Below are 17,095 nucleotides of genomic sequence, written 5' to 3' on the forward strand. Positions count from 1 at the left end.
ATGGTGGACTTCTAGTTGCAAATTGTTTTTAAGTGCATCATTACTGATCATCCCTTGGTGAATAGAGGACTCCTTGAGCAGGATTGCAGGCTCAGGCTGTTGTTCTAGCATCAAACCGTCTGTGGTTGAGCCATTTTCCTTTTGTTCTCGAGAGATATTTATACAATTTGAAGAGCCAGTTGCATTGGGTGTAGAAGGTAAAGTCTTCACAAGATGATCAGGCCCATATTCAGCAGGATTGGTGTTTATATTTGCTGTCCCTAAAGATGTATTCTCACAGTGTGAAATCGAATTTGGTTGACAATTTCATGAAACCACCTCGCCTCAAATTAATGGGTCAGTTTCATGAATTTTTGGACAAATCACTGTTTCTTGCCAGGTCTAGTCTTAACCTGGGCAGAATTCAATTATGCAAGTTTTAAAATGTGTAAATCAGAAGGAAAAAAAATCAAAAGGAGTTGCCATTTGCAACATTCCTGTGGCTGCTTTCACACATGGGGCTGATTGCGTTAGTTTAACGGATTAAAAAGGTAGGGCTTCTGTCCCGATTTCTAAAAGTCCTTTCACACTGCAGTACCTTTTGTGTTAAGGAAGAGCAGCTTTTTCAGCCAGTCTACCCGCATTTTGCGCTACTGTCTTTGACACGGCTTGTTTTTGTTCCTCACCCATTATACACATGCACGCTGTGCTCCACTGTGTAGGAGATCTAAGATCTTGTCCCATCGCCATGCAAGCTCTCTGACTTTTTAAATTGTTTTAGCTATATCAACACAGGGGTGTGTGTGGGAAATGCTGCTGCTATCTGCGCCGATGCGGAATACGGTACAATTTTTGTCACACAAAAAACCTCCTGTGCAACTAAAGGGTGGGGACGCACTGCATACTGGGATGCCTGTCACGTGAACAGCTGCAGCTAGCAAAAAACTACCGTGATCTTCCAGATTCCCAGCCTTGCTAATGGATTATTTCTGGCATAATTTATCACGGACATTTGCGCCAAACTTGCACTGCATTCCACTAGAATTCTGGAGCTAGCTTATGTGTCATGTGAAAGATCAAATATAATGCACAAACTATCAGGAAAGAAATTGTCAGAATAATGGAATAAAGTGCAGTGTGAAAGCAGCCTGTGTCACAAATAGTTACTCAAATTCTGGGCTTTTTAACATGCAGTGGGGAGGGAATAAAATGCACAAAGAGTTGCTTAATTTAACTATCTGGTACCTAGCAGAGCTGTGATTAAATTTGGAAAGCTAGAATGTCATTAGAGAACCAAAAAGCCAGTGAGCACTGAATCATGAACATAAGCAGAAAGATGAGGTCCAGGTCACTCCAGATCAAAATAGGAGTTAGAAGATAGTAGATGGGTCTTCTAGCCAAATCAGATGACCCTTTACACGGCCAAACCAGTTTTATTCCTCTTGGACCCTTAAAGGAACTGGGATAGCCAGTGAGAAAGGAAGAAAAACGAGGCTCAGTCAAGATACTGAGAACTGAAAGGAGTCATAGGCAAGTGAAAAACAATACCTGATGGAACACATCTCCCGACACGAACCCACCTGTACACTAAAATTATACCTATCTACCACTACTCTCAACATCCAAGGCCCTCCTCCGGGTGCCTACTCCATGGGAAGCTGGGAGTCTGGCAACAAGGGAGAGGGCTTTCTCAGTGGTGGCCCCCAAATTATGGAATGATATCTCTGACGAGGTGCGCCTAGCGCTAACATGCTCCAGGTCAAGACTTTCCTCTTCTTCCAGGCGTTTTAGCATGTGTTTTTAAATTGCTTTTTAAAAATGTGTTTTTAAATCTGTATATTTGTTTTTAATGTTTTTAATTGTTATAAACCGCCCAGAGAGCTTCAGCTATGGGGCGGTATACAAATGCAATCAATCAATCAATCAATCAACCACTCAATCAATCAATCAATGTGATGCCCTCCAGATACTGGGGATGGGCAAATCTTTCAATTTTGGTTTCTCTTGGTTTCTCATTTTTATGCTCTAGTGATTAGTTCTCCACTTTAATGTACGCAATGGGACCGGAGAGTGTACTTTAAGTGAAAATGTACTTAAAGTGAAGCAATTATCTTTGCTTGTACTGCACGCAATCACCGCTAGATGGCAGCGGCGTCATGCCAATAAAGTGTACGTTATCCCAAAGCATGCGTACTTTAAGCGGGGTATGGTGGAGTATGGAGCATGTACTTTATAGCGAGGCTACTTTAAGTGAAGCTACTTTAAGCGGGGTATGCCTGTATATACATTTATGCTAGGCAACATTCTTTATTATAATGCATTTTTGTATACAATTCTCTGCAAACTTTACCCTTGTATATGCATTTTTGAATATATCATTTGGCTGGAGAACTGCATTGAAAAATTCAGAGAAGTGCAAATTTTGACTGATGTGGTGGAGTTTTGATTTGCCCCTTGTTTCAGAAGTTTGAATTAGGGATGCTAACCTTTCAGTGTGAACTGAATCAAATTTCTTCCTCATCCCTAGTTGGACTATAACTCCGATCATCCCTGACTATTTGCCGTGCTGGCTGAGGGGATGGGAATTGATGTCCAACAATATCTGAACAGCATCATGTTGCCTATGTCCAGCAAAGAACAAATACTCTTATGTACTGATGGTAGAAAAACTTTTGGTCTCTTTGATAACCCCACAGTCATAAAGCTTCTGTCACTTGTATCGTCATCAGTTCTTCCCTTCAGCCTACTAGAATAAGAAAGACAAAATTATGGTTGCATTAAAAAAAACACCTGTAGAGCTGTTACAGGCAGAAGGGTTGATGGCATAATTAACCTGCCAATTTGCAGTGGCCGTCTGGCTCAAGATATACAGATTATTGTAACAATTTGAAAGGAAGTGTAGGCTATAAATTTAATAAACAAACAAACAACATAACACTGAACAAATCCCCTGCCCTTGCACATGCTATTTATGTAAAGAGAAAATATAGAAAAGTTTGAGGAAAACATTGTTTCCCCAAGACTGTCAATCGGAAATTTGGGGAGGGAAAATTGAAAAGAAAAATCTTATTAAATATTTCCCAAATGCACACTTCAGAAGGACCCATGAAATGAGAATGGCTTAACTGGAGCTGGTTACAGGGACCATACAACTCCCCTGTTACAACAGCTCCATTGGCTGCCAATTTGTTTCCGGTCACAATTCAAAGTGCTCGTTTTGACTTACAAAGCCCTATACAGCTCAGGTCCAGACTATTTGACAGATCGTATCTCCCTACATGAACCTGCCCGGGACTTGAGATCTTTAGGTGAGGCCCTTCTTGTGCTCCCTACACCTTCGCAAGCATATTTGACGCGGACACGAGATAGGGCCTTTTCGGTGGTCGCCCCTAGGTTATGGAACTCCCTCCCGAGTGAGGTACGATCAGCTCCCTCCTTGCCGTCTTTTCGGCGACAAGTAAAGACTGTTTTATTTCAGCGGGCATTTGGGACAGAGAACGACCAGGATTAATGTCTTATAGGCTTGGTGATCATATTATATGGTTTTATTATTTTAAATTGTTCGCTGTTTTAACCTATATTTTGTAGTTTTTAACTTTCCCTGATAGTTTAATTATTTTTTAATAATATATTCTGTATGTTTTAACGATGTTGTTTTTAGTTGTAAGACGCTCTGAGTCCTATTGGAAAAGGGCGGGGTAAAAATAAAGTTATTATTATTATTATTATTATTATTATTATTATTATTATTATTATTATTATTATTATTAACAAAATATGGTATGTGAAAATTTGTAAACTTACAGAAACAGTACAATTAATGGTAGGGAGACAAAGGTATGAACTTTTTGAAAGTTTATGGTCCTTCATTAGTTATATGAGGAAAAAATAATTTAGAGTCCATTTTCATTACAAAATAGTATGATGTGACGTAATATTGATATGCTATTTATGGAATACAGTATAGACTAATTTTATTATATCTGGTAATTTTTTGTATATTTTGGTATTTAGTGTATGTTTGTATGTTATACAATGATTTTAATAATAAATATTTTCTACTTCAGAATAAGATGTGAAATAGTTTTTTTAAAGTAAGGTTTTAAAATAATAATCGTTACACAGCCAATTTGTACTGCTGCAAAACACTCTTAGGACTTGGTGGAAAAGCATTTCTAGGTTTTTTTTAAAAAAATTGTGAGGTATTTTGTGACAAAATGCAGTCTGGGAATCTGCCAGGCATCGTACTCCTGCAACACGATGGCAAAGGGCTGTTTTCCATGTTGGACCTAAGTTAGTCATTAATTTCAATGGATCGTCTCTGAATATGTCTAATGTTTGATATAGTTCAATGTATCTTTGGCACATGCTAGAATTCCTTGACATGTTTAGGCATGTTTTGCCTGAGCATTAAATGCTTTGCTTATCACTGCCTCTTACATTTTAAAAGAAACCTGTCTTTATAACACTGTCTGTAAGTATATTTAGCAAAGGAATATAAATGACCTGCCATCACATGGGCCTCTACAGACCTTTAATCAGTAGTGAGCCTGAATTTCTACATAACTAGAGCAAGCCTTTGTCCATGTGCTTGTCATCAAACTGCGCTGAAATTCCGTAGACATTTACAATCATTTGGAAGATCTGCTGCCATGAAAATCTATCATTTATTCAGAACAGCTTCACTCATGCTTTACAATCATTGTTCACATAAGAGATAATGACTACAGGATCTCTTTCACTGAAGACATGTGGCCACTGCCTCTGCTAAATAAATCATAGCGGTGTTTATAGATAGCAAAGGGAGAGAGAGGGCAACTCCACTTTTTTGTGCATGTGAAACACACTGTTCTGATTCCAAAACCCCTGTTTTTCTTTTGACAAATGATGGATGTTCTGTGTGCCACTGCCACATCTAATCTTGTATGATGGATGCTAATGCTACGGTGTTATAGCTCTTCATTCTGCCTGAATGGTATATGAATGTTGAACACTCTGCTGAACAAACCTGCAGGGTGATGTTTAGCCAACTAAATAAAAGGCATGCCATGCAAAAGTAAGAGTCTCTACTGTCGCTTCAGTTCCCCCGTGCTGTGTGTTGTGTTTATTACATACAGGGAATTCATTATTAAGTAATATGAATATAAGGCAGGATCCACAGAGCTGTGTGAAGAGGTTTCACATTTACACCAGGAACTCTGAGGACCCTGTTTCCACTACAACTTTCACACACATACCATATATGCTCCCAAAAGCTGTGGGATGTGTGAGATGTGCTCAATACTAGCCAATGGGTGAAGAATAGGAAATGGTTTACACATGATTTGACAAACCTGGAGAGAGCAGTGTGATGTTCCTATATTAATGTATATATGGTAAGTGTTGTTGTTTAGAAGATACATGGTAAGTGGAGTGAAAGAGGAGGGGGAGTGAATGGGCAGTAGAATGCTAGATGATTGGCTGAGTGTTTAAAATGGCTGAACATATAAAAGGAAGAGTGAGAGTGGAATCTGGGGGGAGAAGAGAAAGAGTGGGTTGTTTGGTGGGTTTGAGAGAGTGGTTTGCCAGGAGAGAGTGGAGAAGGAGGGGGGTGGAGTTCGGATTAGTATTGAGTAAAACCATATGCTTATGTGCCTTAAGAAGAAATCTTGTTAATCTTGTTAGCTTTGTTATCTTTAATAAATACTTAATTTGGTTTACCAAAGGCCTGATCCTTGGCTGGGGTTTCACAGACCAGAAGGGAGGGTAAGGTAATGACCAAGGCTGAAGGGAAACTGTAACAAATGGTGGCAGCGGTGAAGAGAATAACAATACCAGTATTCAGAGTCTCTGGGAATATTAGTATTAGGACGTGACTGGTGGTTGCCTAGCAGGGGGATCTGTTGAGATCTGTGCTAGAGCGGGGAGAGAAACCATATAAAAGGACAGTCCAGACTGGTGGAGTCCCTGGTGGTGCCTAGTGACAGGCAGTAGCCACGCGCAGGTAGGAACCTGACAGGGAGAGCCAGGGAAGGACGCCTCACATGTGGTGGCAGTAGCGGTGGGATACGAACCAAAGAGAATCCCAAAGACACGTGGTGACAAAGGAGACTATGTCACAGGTGTTGGCTGTAGCAGTGAGATACGAATACTAGAGAATCCCTAACAGTGGTGTGGCAAACAGAAATAACAAAACAAGATTTCTTGTGAGAGTGACTGGCAAAGAGTGTGTGGCAAAGAGTGAGTGAACTCAAACACCATGGCTGAATACATAAAAATGAAAAGAGAGGAGCTGGTGGAGAAGTGCATAACATTCAATTTACCTCACGAGGGTAAAGGGGTAGATGAATTGAGGGTAGCACTTATAGGATTTGCAACTGCCCAGCAAAAACAACCTGTCAGGGAAGAGACCCCAGAAGTATATTTAAGCAATCCCGCTTATATAGAGTACTTGAGAGAGAAGTTAAGATGGGAGGCTGAGGAAAAAGACAAGCAGAGGGAGTTGGAAGCTGAGAGATTGAGGATGGAAGCTGATGGGAAAGACAAGCAGAGGGAGTTGGAAACTGAAAGATTGCGGATGGAAACTGAGAGAATGAGAGTGGATGCGGAATTACAGGCAGAAAAGTTAAAATTTGAAAGAGAGAAGTTTCATTCTGATGAGACAAGGAAAGACAGAGATGGAGCAAAAATAAAAATTACTCCAAAGGACTTTGCTGTCTATGAGCCTGGTCAAGATCCTCAAATTTATCTCACAACCTTTGAAAAGGCAGCTCAGTTGTGGGGGCTACCTGAAGATAAATACATGCAGTATTTATCAAATCTGATTAAAGGGGAATTGGCTGAGGCATACCAATATTTCCCCTCAGACAGGCCCGTCACCTATGCTGAATTCAAAGAAGCAGTGTTTAAAAGATTCAGACTGGGGCCTGATTATTTTAGAAAGCTTTTCAGAAACTGCCAGATACAGACAGGGAGGTCTTTCATGGAGCTGGGGGCAAAACTGATGGACATATTTGGGAAATGGCTGACAAGTGCAAAAGCTCAGTCTGTGGAGGAGGTGAAAAACCTCATGATACTGGATCAATTATACCATCAGTTACCACCAGAAATAAGGCTCCTGGTCAAAGACTGTTCCCCTACATCGGTGCAGGAGGCCGCAGAGATGGCGGATCACTTCGCCTCCAATAGAACTGGCTGGGTGGGGAAAACATCAAGAGATTTTAAACCCAGACCATATAATGCTGGCAGAAGGGATGTGGTACCACACCGAGTCCTCCAGTAAAATCTGAAGGGTACAGGACACCCCAGAGTGGATCTGTGTACCCTAAAAGTGAGGAGAAATTATGCTACAAATGTGGTAGACCGGGGCACCTACGTTTTCAATGTGAGGTTGCCAACCCCATTAGTAATCCTGCTCAGACAAGGGCAGTGAAAACAGAGCCCAAGGCTTTAGAAACAGCGAAAAAGGTTCAGTTCTGCCAGATAAACTGGACAGAAGTAACAGACTTTGATTCAAGTCTGAGAGAGGAAGTGAGTGTACAAGGGGCAAATTATTGGGCATTGCTTGATACTGGTGTTGCTCAGACATTACTGAGGCCAGATTTAATAAAATCTGAGGTAATATTACCTCAGGAAACTGTGACTATCCAAGGAGTGAGGGGTCAACCAGAAAGTTTGCCTGTGGCCCTGGTGGAAATGACTTGGAGAGGCCGAGAGGGCCGATATAAAGTAGGCATTAATGCCCAGCAACAAGAACCAGTAATACTGGGAAGAGATGTAATGGGAGCCCAAGGAAAGAGCTATGTAGTGACCAGACAGCAAATTGGCAGAGAAAAAGAAGCCATATTAAGGGGGGGCTGAAACAAACAGGGTGGAATCTGTAAACCAGCCTCAAGTCACCATAGCAACCACTAGCAGGCCTGCTGAAGGAGACAAACTGTATCAAGTGGTCTCTGATAAGAAAGAAGCAGAGCAATTCAGGGAAGAGCTGCATAAAGATATAAGTTTGAAGCAGATAAAGGAACAAGCTCTGACCCAACAGATTCCTTTCACTGACAAACTGAGGAATCAAGTTGTGTGTGAGAATGGGATTTTATATAGACTGTGGATGCCCGCTGAGAGAAAGGATGAATGTGAACCAGTGAAGCAATTGATAGTACCTAGCAAATACAGAACCAGATTGCTAGAGGTAGCCCACGATGTCCCATGTGCAGGACATCTGGGAATAAAAAAGACCAAGAGGAGATTGGCGGCACACTATTATTGGCCAAACATCTCCAAAGATGTAAAACAACATTGTCTATCTTGTGGAATATGCCAAAAGGTGGGAAAAAGTGGAGTAAAGACTAAGGCACCCTTAAAGCCCCTTCCTATAATTGGACAACCCTTTTATAGAGTGGGAATAGATTTGGTGGGCCTTTTTTCCAAACCCACAAGGCATGGCAAGAAATATCTAGTGGTGGCGGTGGATTTTGCCACCAGGTACCCAGACGCAGAAGCACTAAGATCTGTAGAAGCCCCTGTAGTGGCAGAGGCTTTATTAAAAATCTTTATGAGGCTGGGTTTCCCTCATGAAGTGCTGACGGATCAAGGCAGTGTATTCATGGGAGAAGTGATGCAATATATGTGGAAATGTTGTGGTCTAAAACATCTAAAGACCACTACTTACCATCCCGCCACTAATGGGTTAACAGAGAGATTCAATGGCGTTTTGAAGGGCATGATCAGAAGCTATGTTCAAGATCACCCACAAGACTGGGATGAACGGTTGGGATGCTTCTTATTTGCATACAGAGAAGTCCCTCAGGAGTCAACAGGCTTCTCACCCTTTGAACTCATGTTCACTAGAAAAGTGAGGGGACCTTTGGAACTATTAAAAAATTCATGGGAAGGAACCCTGGGAGAGTACAAAACATCTGTAGTAGATTTTGTATTGGAATTCCACAATAAATTAACATCAATGATGGAGGTGGTGGAAAAGAATTTGAGTCAAGCACAGGAGAAGCAACGTTACTGGTATGACAGAACAGCCAGAGAACGTGTGTATGATGTGGGACATATGGTTATGGCGTTCATACCCAGGAAACATGACAAATTACAGGCTAACTGGGAAGGACCATATACCATCAGAGAAAGGCTTGACACAGCGACGTATGTAATCACCACAGACCAATTAAACAAAAGCAAAGTGGTTCATGTAAATATGTTGAAGCCTTACCATACCAGGGATGTACAGGTGTTGCAAGTTACCTTATTCCCTGAGGGAAGTGGGCCTGAACTTCCGGATTTGGTACAGGAAAGCAAAGACAAAGGAGAGGTAGATCAAGTGGAATGGTCAGAGGAGGTGAAGGAGGAAGTAAAAGAAGAGATTCTGAGAGTTTTGAAAACCTATAGGAATCTCTTTAGCAACAAACCTGGCCGAACCAGTATAGTTATACATTCCATTGATACTGGAGATCATGCCCCAATCAGATCTGTTCCGTACTGTGTGAATGGGAAAGTTTTGAATGAGATCAAAAAGGAGGTGGAAGATATGCTGGAATTAGGAGTGATCAGGGAATCCATCAGTCCCTGGGCCTCAAGTATTGTCCTGGTTCCGAAAAAAGATGGAACGACAAGGTTTTGCATTGATTATCGGCTAATCAATAAAATTACTGTCCCAGATGCGTATCCTATGCCTAGGGTAGACGCAATGTTAGAGTTATTGGGGGCAGCAACCATTATCTCTACACTAGATCTCTGTAAAGGATTTTGGCAAATGGAACTAGACGAGCAATCCAGAGCCAAAACTGCCTTCAGTACACCAGATGGGTTATATGAGTTTGTGACCTTACCCATGGGACTAAGGAACTCACCAAGTTCATTTCAGAGGCTAATCAATACTGTGTTGCGAGGCATGTCAGATTTTGCAGTGGCCTATATCGATGACGTGGCCATTTTTAGCAAGTCGGTGCCTGAGCATGTCCAACACCTGACAACAGTATTGGAGGCCTTAAGAAAAGCAGGCCTCACAATAAAAGCTAAGAAATGCCAGTTTGGACTAAAGGAAGTAATCTATTTAGGACATAAGGTGGGGAGTGGGAAAATCACCCCCTTATGGAGCAAGGTGGAGGCAATACAAGCGTGGCCAATCCCCTTAACCAAAAAACAAGTAAGGGCATTTCTGGGTGTGGCTGGATTTTATAGGAAGTTTGTGAGAAATTTTGGGGAAATAGCAACCCCCTTGCATGAATTAACAAAGAAGAAGTGTTCTGAGCGTGTGGTATGGACGGATGAATGTCAGAAGGCTTTTGATCTACTGAAGCAAGCCTTGTGCCAAGGACCCATATTAATAGCACCAGACTATGAGAAACCATTCATCATGGCTACAGATGCGTCGGACCTGGCGCTGGGAGTCGTCTTGCTACAGGAGAGAGAAGGCACCAGACATCCAGTGGCGTACCTGAGTCGCAAGCTGACGCCGAGGGAGAAAAACTATTTGTCGGTCCAGAAGGAGTGCCTAGCGGTCGTGTGGGGACTTAACAAGTTGCGCCCATACGTGTGGGGATGAAGATTCACAGTGACTATGGATCATCGGGCCTTGTTATGGTTGCAGACTATGAAAAACCATAACACTATGCTGCAGAGGTGGTCCTGGGCCCTACAGGACTATCAAGTGGACTTCCAGTTCATAAAAGGCAAGGACAATGTACTGGCCGATGGACTTTCCAGGCAAGTGGCTGGGACTGCAGTGACGTGACCAGACTGAGGAACAAAGAAAGACATTTTCCCCATAGAGACTTTTATTTGTTAACGCGACGTATAAATCCTGGAACAGGAATAATACTCTGCCGTTGTTTTAAGGGGGGGGGAATGTGATGTTCCTATATTAATGTATATATGGTAAGTGTTGTTGTTTAGAAGATACATGGTAAGTGGAGTGAAAGAGGAGGGGGAGTGAATGGGCAGTAGAATGCTAGATGATTGGCTGAGTGTTTAAAATGGCTGAACGTATCAAAGGAAGAGTGAGAGTGGAATCTGGGGGGAGAAGAGAAAGAGTGGGTTGTTTGGTGGGTTTGAGAGAGTGGTTTGCCAGGAGAGAGTGGAGAAGGAGGGGGGTGGAGTTCGGATTAGTATTGAGTAAAACCATATGCTTATGTGCCTTAAGAAGAAATCTTGTTAATCTTGTTAGCTTTGTTATCTTTAATAAATACTTAATTTGGTTTACCAAAGGCCTGATCCTTGGCTGGGGTTTCACAGACCAGAAGGGAGGGTAAGGTAATGACCAAGGCTGAAGGGAAACTGTAACAAATGGTGGCAGCGGTGAAGAGAATAACAATACCAGTATTCAGAGTCTCTGGGAATACTAGTATTAGGACGTAACTGGTGGTTGCCTAGCAGGGGGATCTGTTGAGATCTGTGCTAGAGCGGGGAGAGAAACAATAAAAAAGGACAGTCCGGACTGGTGGAGTCCCTGGTGGTGCCTAGTGACAGGCAGTAGCCACGCGCAGGTAGGAACCTGACAGGGAGAGCCAGGGAAGGACGCCTCACAAGCAGCTTTTTATGATTAATCTTTATGACTAGTTAACGTTATAAATGCTGAACAGAATTGTCTGTTTAATGCATCCTTTGCTAGGGAATGAATTCCACTGGAGTACTGAGCTGGTTTCAGTTATTCTATAACTGATAGAGTAGTTTTTCCTGAAGAAAGAGCATGGATGTTCACTTTGGTAAATCTGATAAAGAAGGTCTTAACAAATCTTCTTCCACCTATTGGCTTCAGTAGTTTTATAAGCAATGTTATACCTCTTTAGCTTTTGATATCAGCTATTATCCCTCAGCTTAGGGGATAGAGAGCAGAACCTGTATATATAATTATTCTATCTAATCTATAAAAAAGAGTGAATAGAGGAAAATCAAATGCAGTGGAGGCTGGTCCACTGGGGCAAATGGCCCCCACCTGCTTGCCTGTACTTGTAACCAGTGGCCCTGGCTCTTAGCTTCCTCCTCCTTAGTCTCAGTGTTGGTCCTTGTAGAACTCAGCAGGGAGGAGGCTGGGGGTAAAACTAGTATGAGTTGGCTGTGCCTCTCATTGGCTCGGGGTCCACCTCTGTTTAGGCTCCTTCCATTCTGCCCTACCAGTCTCAGTGGACACCAGCCACCACTGATCAAAGGAATGGAGGAAGGTCTGTACTATCAGTCCTTTTTGGGGGGGAAACTTATGTTAAAAGTGCAGTTGGTGCCAGCACAAGATGGTTGCCATGAGCAACAAAAAGAAGAAGAAGAGGTGCCAATACTCTGTACTGGTTAGTACTATCGCAACAAAAGCACTGTGTACTATCAACCACATTTAAACATCACTACACATACAAACCTACTTAGTTCTCTCTGCTAGGGATATGTTGCAGAATTGCAGTATGTTGATTCAGCTGCCCCTTTCCTTGAGGCATTTAGAAACTAAGCAAATATGGTTGTGTTTCTGTTCCTTGTTCAGATCAGATGATAAACTCAATGCTACTGAATGGGCACTTTTGTATTATATTAGTAAGATTATCTGTGAGCTAGGGATGGGCAAGAAATTCAGTTTAGTTCTCATTTCAAGCTGAATCTATCAAACTTTCTGAAACAATATGAGAACCAAAACAGTCATTCTTCAAAATTCACACTTATTCAAATTTTGTAATTCAGTTTGCCAACCAACCAATTTTTACAAAAATGTATATATTAGGGGAGAGTGTGTATAAAATGAATATGTGTGTGAAAATAGCATATAAAAATGCATTATATGATGAGAAACTGCATGCAAAAATTTGTACGTTATTTATTTATTTATTTATTAAATTTATATACCGCCCCATAGCCGAAGCTCCCTGGGCGGTTCACAACAGACAACAGACATTAGTCAAAACCTGCTACGGAAATGTGTTTATTAGGAGAAATTCACACAAAAATGCTGAAGCATTTTCATGAATTTAAAAAAAAATCACAAATTGCTGCAGAAATGTGAAGAACTGAATTTAAGATTGGAAAAATGAGAAACCGAGAGAACCGGAATTGATAGATCTTTCAGCCTCCAGGTTACTTAACTTGGAATCTTCCTTTCCTTTCCTTCTCCTACTTTTGGTATTTTAACTCTGTTGTAGGGTACAAAACACATAAGAACATAGGAAGAGCCTGCTGGATCAGGCTAGCAGCCCCTCTAGTGTAGCACCCTGCTCACACAGTGGCCAACCAGATGCCCAAGGGAAGTCTGCAAGCAGGACCTGAGTGCAAGAGCACTCTGCCCTCTGTGGTTCCCAGCACATGGTATTCAGAAGTATACTGCCTCCAACTATGGAGGCAGAGGATAGCCATCATGGCTAATAGCCATTGATAACTTTAGCCTCTATGAATTTGTCCAATCCTCTTTTAAAGCCATCCAAGTTGGTTGCCATCACTGCCTCTTGTGGGAGTGAATTCCATTCTATGCACATGTTAAATGTTAGATGCCTACACATTTTAGATTTAGATTTTTTGGTGCCTGCACATTTTAGAGACAAAAAATGCCAACTTAGGGGAATGGAAAATCTTTTATGAAAGGCAACCCTCTACCAGGTTGTATAAGGTTGTAGATAGGAAAGCAGGTTGTATAAGGTTGTAGATAGGAAAGCAGGTTGTATAAGGTTGTAGATTAATCCAAGCTATCCACTGTGTATGCTGCAGTTGCCTGCATAACACCCTTTATGGATTGTGACCATCATATACTTGCAGCTTTCATATCATATTAATATGACAGTGCAAATAAGTTAAGGATTTTTGTGGAGGACATTATCATTTGGAATTCCAGATATGGATTTGCACTAATCATATTCTTGTTGTCTTCTCATAGGTTGCGATCTTTGATAAAGCAGCTAGAGAGAGGAGAGGCTTCTGTTGTTGACTTAAAAAAGAACTTGGAATATGCAGCTACTGTACTTGAATCTGTGTACATTGATGAAACCAGGTAAGACAACTGTTTCAGTATATTAATATCTCATCCTATTTATTGGATTTAGGGTGAGTCAAAGAAATATTTTCAATTTTACTTCTAATAAAAGGGAGGGAGAGAGGGATCAATGTTGTGAGGCAGGTGCAAGATGTGTCACCCCATAAGCAACTGGAATAAAACAGCCAACACTGGGGGATATTGGTTAAAACAGGCCACAACTTTATTGATTACAGCATGTAAGTGCAGTTGGCATGGCAGAAGGACAAAGATCTGTTTTTCCCCAACAGCTCTTTCTGAGGGAATGTTGTGTCAGCCCAACACCAATTAGGAATCATCCTTGATTGAGATGAAAAAGTCCTTTCTGGCCCAGTCAACCAACAACCCTGTTAGGAACAGCTCGGTAATGCACTAAAAACAAGGGAGGGCTGGTAGGGAAGCCGCTACATGAAGAAAGAGGCCGGCAGCTGGAAGGTTGAGGCCTCTTATAGACCTGAGCCTGTCCTCACCCTTTCTAGAGTTCTCACGAGATCACTCAGAGTCCCACGAGAGCTAGAGCATGGGATGAAAATATGAAATACACTCCACCCATTGCTGCCTAGGGCTGTGCACCAACCCACTATAGCACCCTGTGCATAGGGCACAAGCCTAGTTTTCCTGAAAATATAATATAATAAGCAAAATGTGTTAAAAATGAAAAAAAATGCTATTTCCTATGACATTATGTTAATGTCCCTAAGCACTTTCTCCCATCTAAGGGAGCCACAACCTCTAGTAGCTGATATGGTGGGGCAGAGCCATCGAATTGTCTTCCTGACATGATATTATTGCTACACGTTAGCTGTATAGGGCAGGGACTGAGGCAGGGCAGTGGTGACGTTGGGACTGCACAAATGCATTGCCAGGTTGGTTCCACTGGTGCATCCAGGCAGCCTTGACCTTGCTGTCCATCACCATGCTCCAGTCCCAGCCATGTAAGCATTGCCAGGGTCAGGAGGGCACTCCGTCCACCACACAGGTTGTTTACTGGCCATAGCCATCCCAACTTCCCCCCAGTTCATGCATTTCTTCCATGTAAATCAGTTGTCCCAAAATGATATGATAATTTATATATTCTCCTGAAAGCTCATCTGTCCAGCCTCGTGAAGATTACAATATGGCTGCATAAATGGAATTTCTTCCATAGTTTTCTTAGGGGGAGGCATTTATAGCTAACAGTACAAAGATGAGTTTCATTATACTGTTTTTATCTATTTCTTATATGTAGCATCCCTTCCTTCCCATTTTGTGGAAATATTTTTAACTTGTACTCATCCTGAGCCTTTGAGATGATGTTGGATAGGCACATCAGTGGAATGGGCACCAGTCATCCATTCATTGGCTGTTCATTTACTTTGAGGGGAGAGGTGATAATGCTTAGAAACTTATCATATACAGAATCCTAATCTTTGTGTTTTGAAAACATACCAACGAAGTAAGAATGCAAAATTGTGTCCTTGGAATGTTGCACACTTAATTATGAATAATCCTGCAATGATAACGCTTCATTGTTTTCACTCTCCAGAAGTGAGCTACTCTGTTGAGACTACTATTGTCCATAGAAATAACTGCATGTCAATAGTGTGTTTCATTAAATTCAATGCCATCTCTTAGGAAACCTTTATTTACCATGTTTCCCCCCATCTTCCAACAGGCGCCTGTTGGATACAGAAGATGAACTCAGTGATATCCAGTCAGATTCCGTGCCCTCAGAGGTACGGGATTGGCTGGCTTCTACTTTCACACGGCAAATGGGGATGATGCTCAGAAGGACAGAGGAAAAGCCAAGATTCAGAAGCATTGTCCATGCAGTTCAAGCTGGGATATTTGTGGAGAGGTAATAGAAGATCTAATTGTTCTACACCAAAGAGTGGACAGACATTGCCACTTGTGTCTTTAATGATACATTAAGAGTATTTGACCATTTTAGTGTGTTTTAAAGAAGCTAAACTAGCAATGGAAATCTGTGAATAAAGAAGACTGTGTCCATTTTTGGCAAAAGAAACTCCAGTTTCTCCATCTCTTTATCCAAAAATGGGGATCCCGTCTTTTAATCACAATAATTGGCCAACACTAATACCAGAGCACTCTGAATCATTTCATTTAACAGATGTTAACATTTGCTTTGGACTCCAGTGTGAAATGGATTGTGACCTGACCTAATGGTGTCTGAGATGAAACAGAATACTTGGGTGACTGGCAAGGCTGCCATTTGGATAATACAGAATGGTGTATTTTACCTTTATATTGTGCAAACAGACACATACACACACACCACCACCCCCAAAAAAGGTAGCAACATTGTTGTATTAAGAGAAATTTCTGCCACCTAAATAACAACCTAAATAACAACACACATTCACTTAGGAATAAGTCTAACTAATGTCAGCATTTCCAAGTAAGCATCCTTGAGCATCCTGATCTAGTGATCCTCTTTCACATTTGGTTGGGATATTTTACATGTGCACCAGCTGTTTTGTATGCGCAATGTCCTGTTGAATCTTGTTGTATGTGGAGAGCAAGGACAGAGCCAGTGATCTTCTTTCTGAGCATGAAAACTTCATGGGAACCTTCTGTGCACTCACAATAAAGGAAACTTGTGCAGATTGACAGAAGGATTCTGCACATTCAAACCAATGTGTGCAAGGTGTGAAATGATTACAATGGTGAGACAGCACAGATAGCCCGTCTGCCCTCTGATACTGGCTATAAGCAACTTCAGTGAATGTTTGTCTTCATCAAAGTACAACAGTGACAGTGGTAATGTGGTGTTCTTTTGTATGAAACTATATCTGGATAGAGCAGTTGGTATGAATGGAAAAATTTGTCATAGAAATTAAAGCCTGAGGGAAGAAAGGAAGAAATGTAATTTGTTTTGCTTGGATAAACTGTGCATTCTGAAAAGGACTCTTGTCATATTTTGTTTTTTTCTTAAAGAAAATTATAGACTCAAGCATTTATTTTATCTTGACAGAATGTACAGGCGAACATCCAATATGGTTGGACTTAGCTACCCGCCAGCTGTAATTGGAGTGTTAAAGGTAATGCCAGTGATGGCTTTCTCTTACAAAACACTGGAATGACATGGTGATCTTATGCAGCATTCTATATGTGTTCTGCTTTTCACTGTGTCTGAAGTTTAATTTAACTCACACA

General features: G+C 41.5%; 1 protein-coding gene across 4 annotated transcripts in view; it reads left to right on the forward strand.

Annotated features, from left to right (window-relative positions):
* The window catches only part of PDE1C (phosphodiesterase 1C), a 376,890-nt gene that overhangs the window by 268,292 nt on the left and 91,503 nt on the right, over positions 1-17,095 (forward strand). For all 4 annotated transcript variants that reach the window (XM_061586904.1, XM_061586900.1, XM_061586901.1 and 1 more), the window contains 3 exons: positions 13,805-13,918; positions 15,594-15,776; positions 16,914-16,980. In XM_061586904.1, the coding sequence (XP_061442888.1) occupies positions 13,805-13,918; positions 15,594-15,776; positions 16,914-16,980 (364 nt within the window). The remainder of the gene's footprint in view (positions 1-13,804; positions 13,919-15,593; positions 15,777-16,913; positions 16,981-17,095) is intronic.

The sequence above is a fragment of the Rhineura floridana genome, chromosome 10 (assembly GCF_030035675.1).
Source record: "Rhineura floridana isolate rRhiFlo1 chromosome 10, rRhiFlo1.hap2, whole genome shotgun sequence".
NCBI lineage: Eukaryota > Metazoa > Chordata > Lepidosauria > Squamata > Rhineuridae > Rhineura > Rhineura floridana.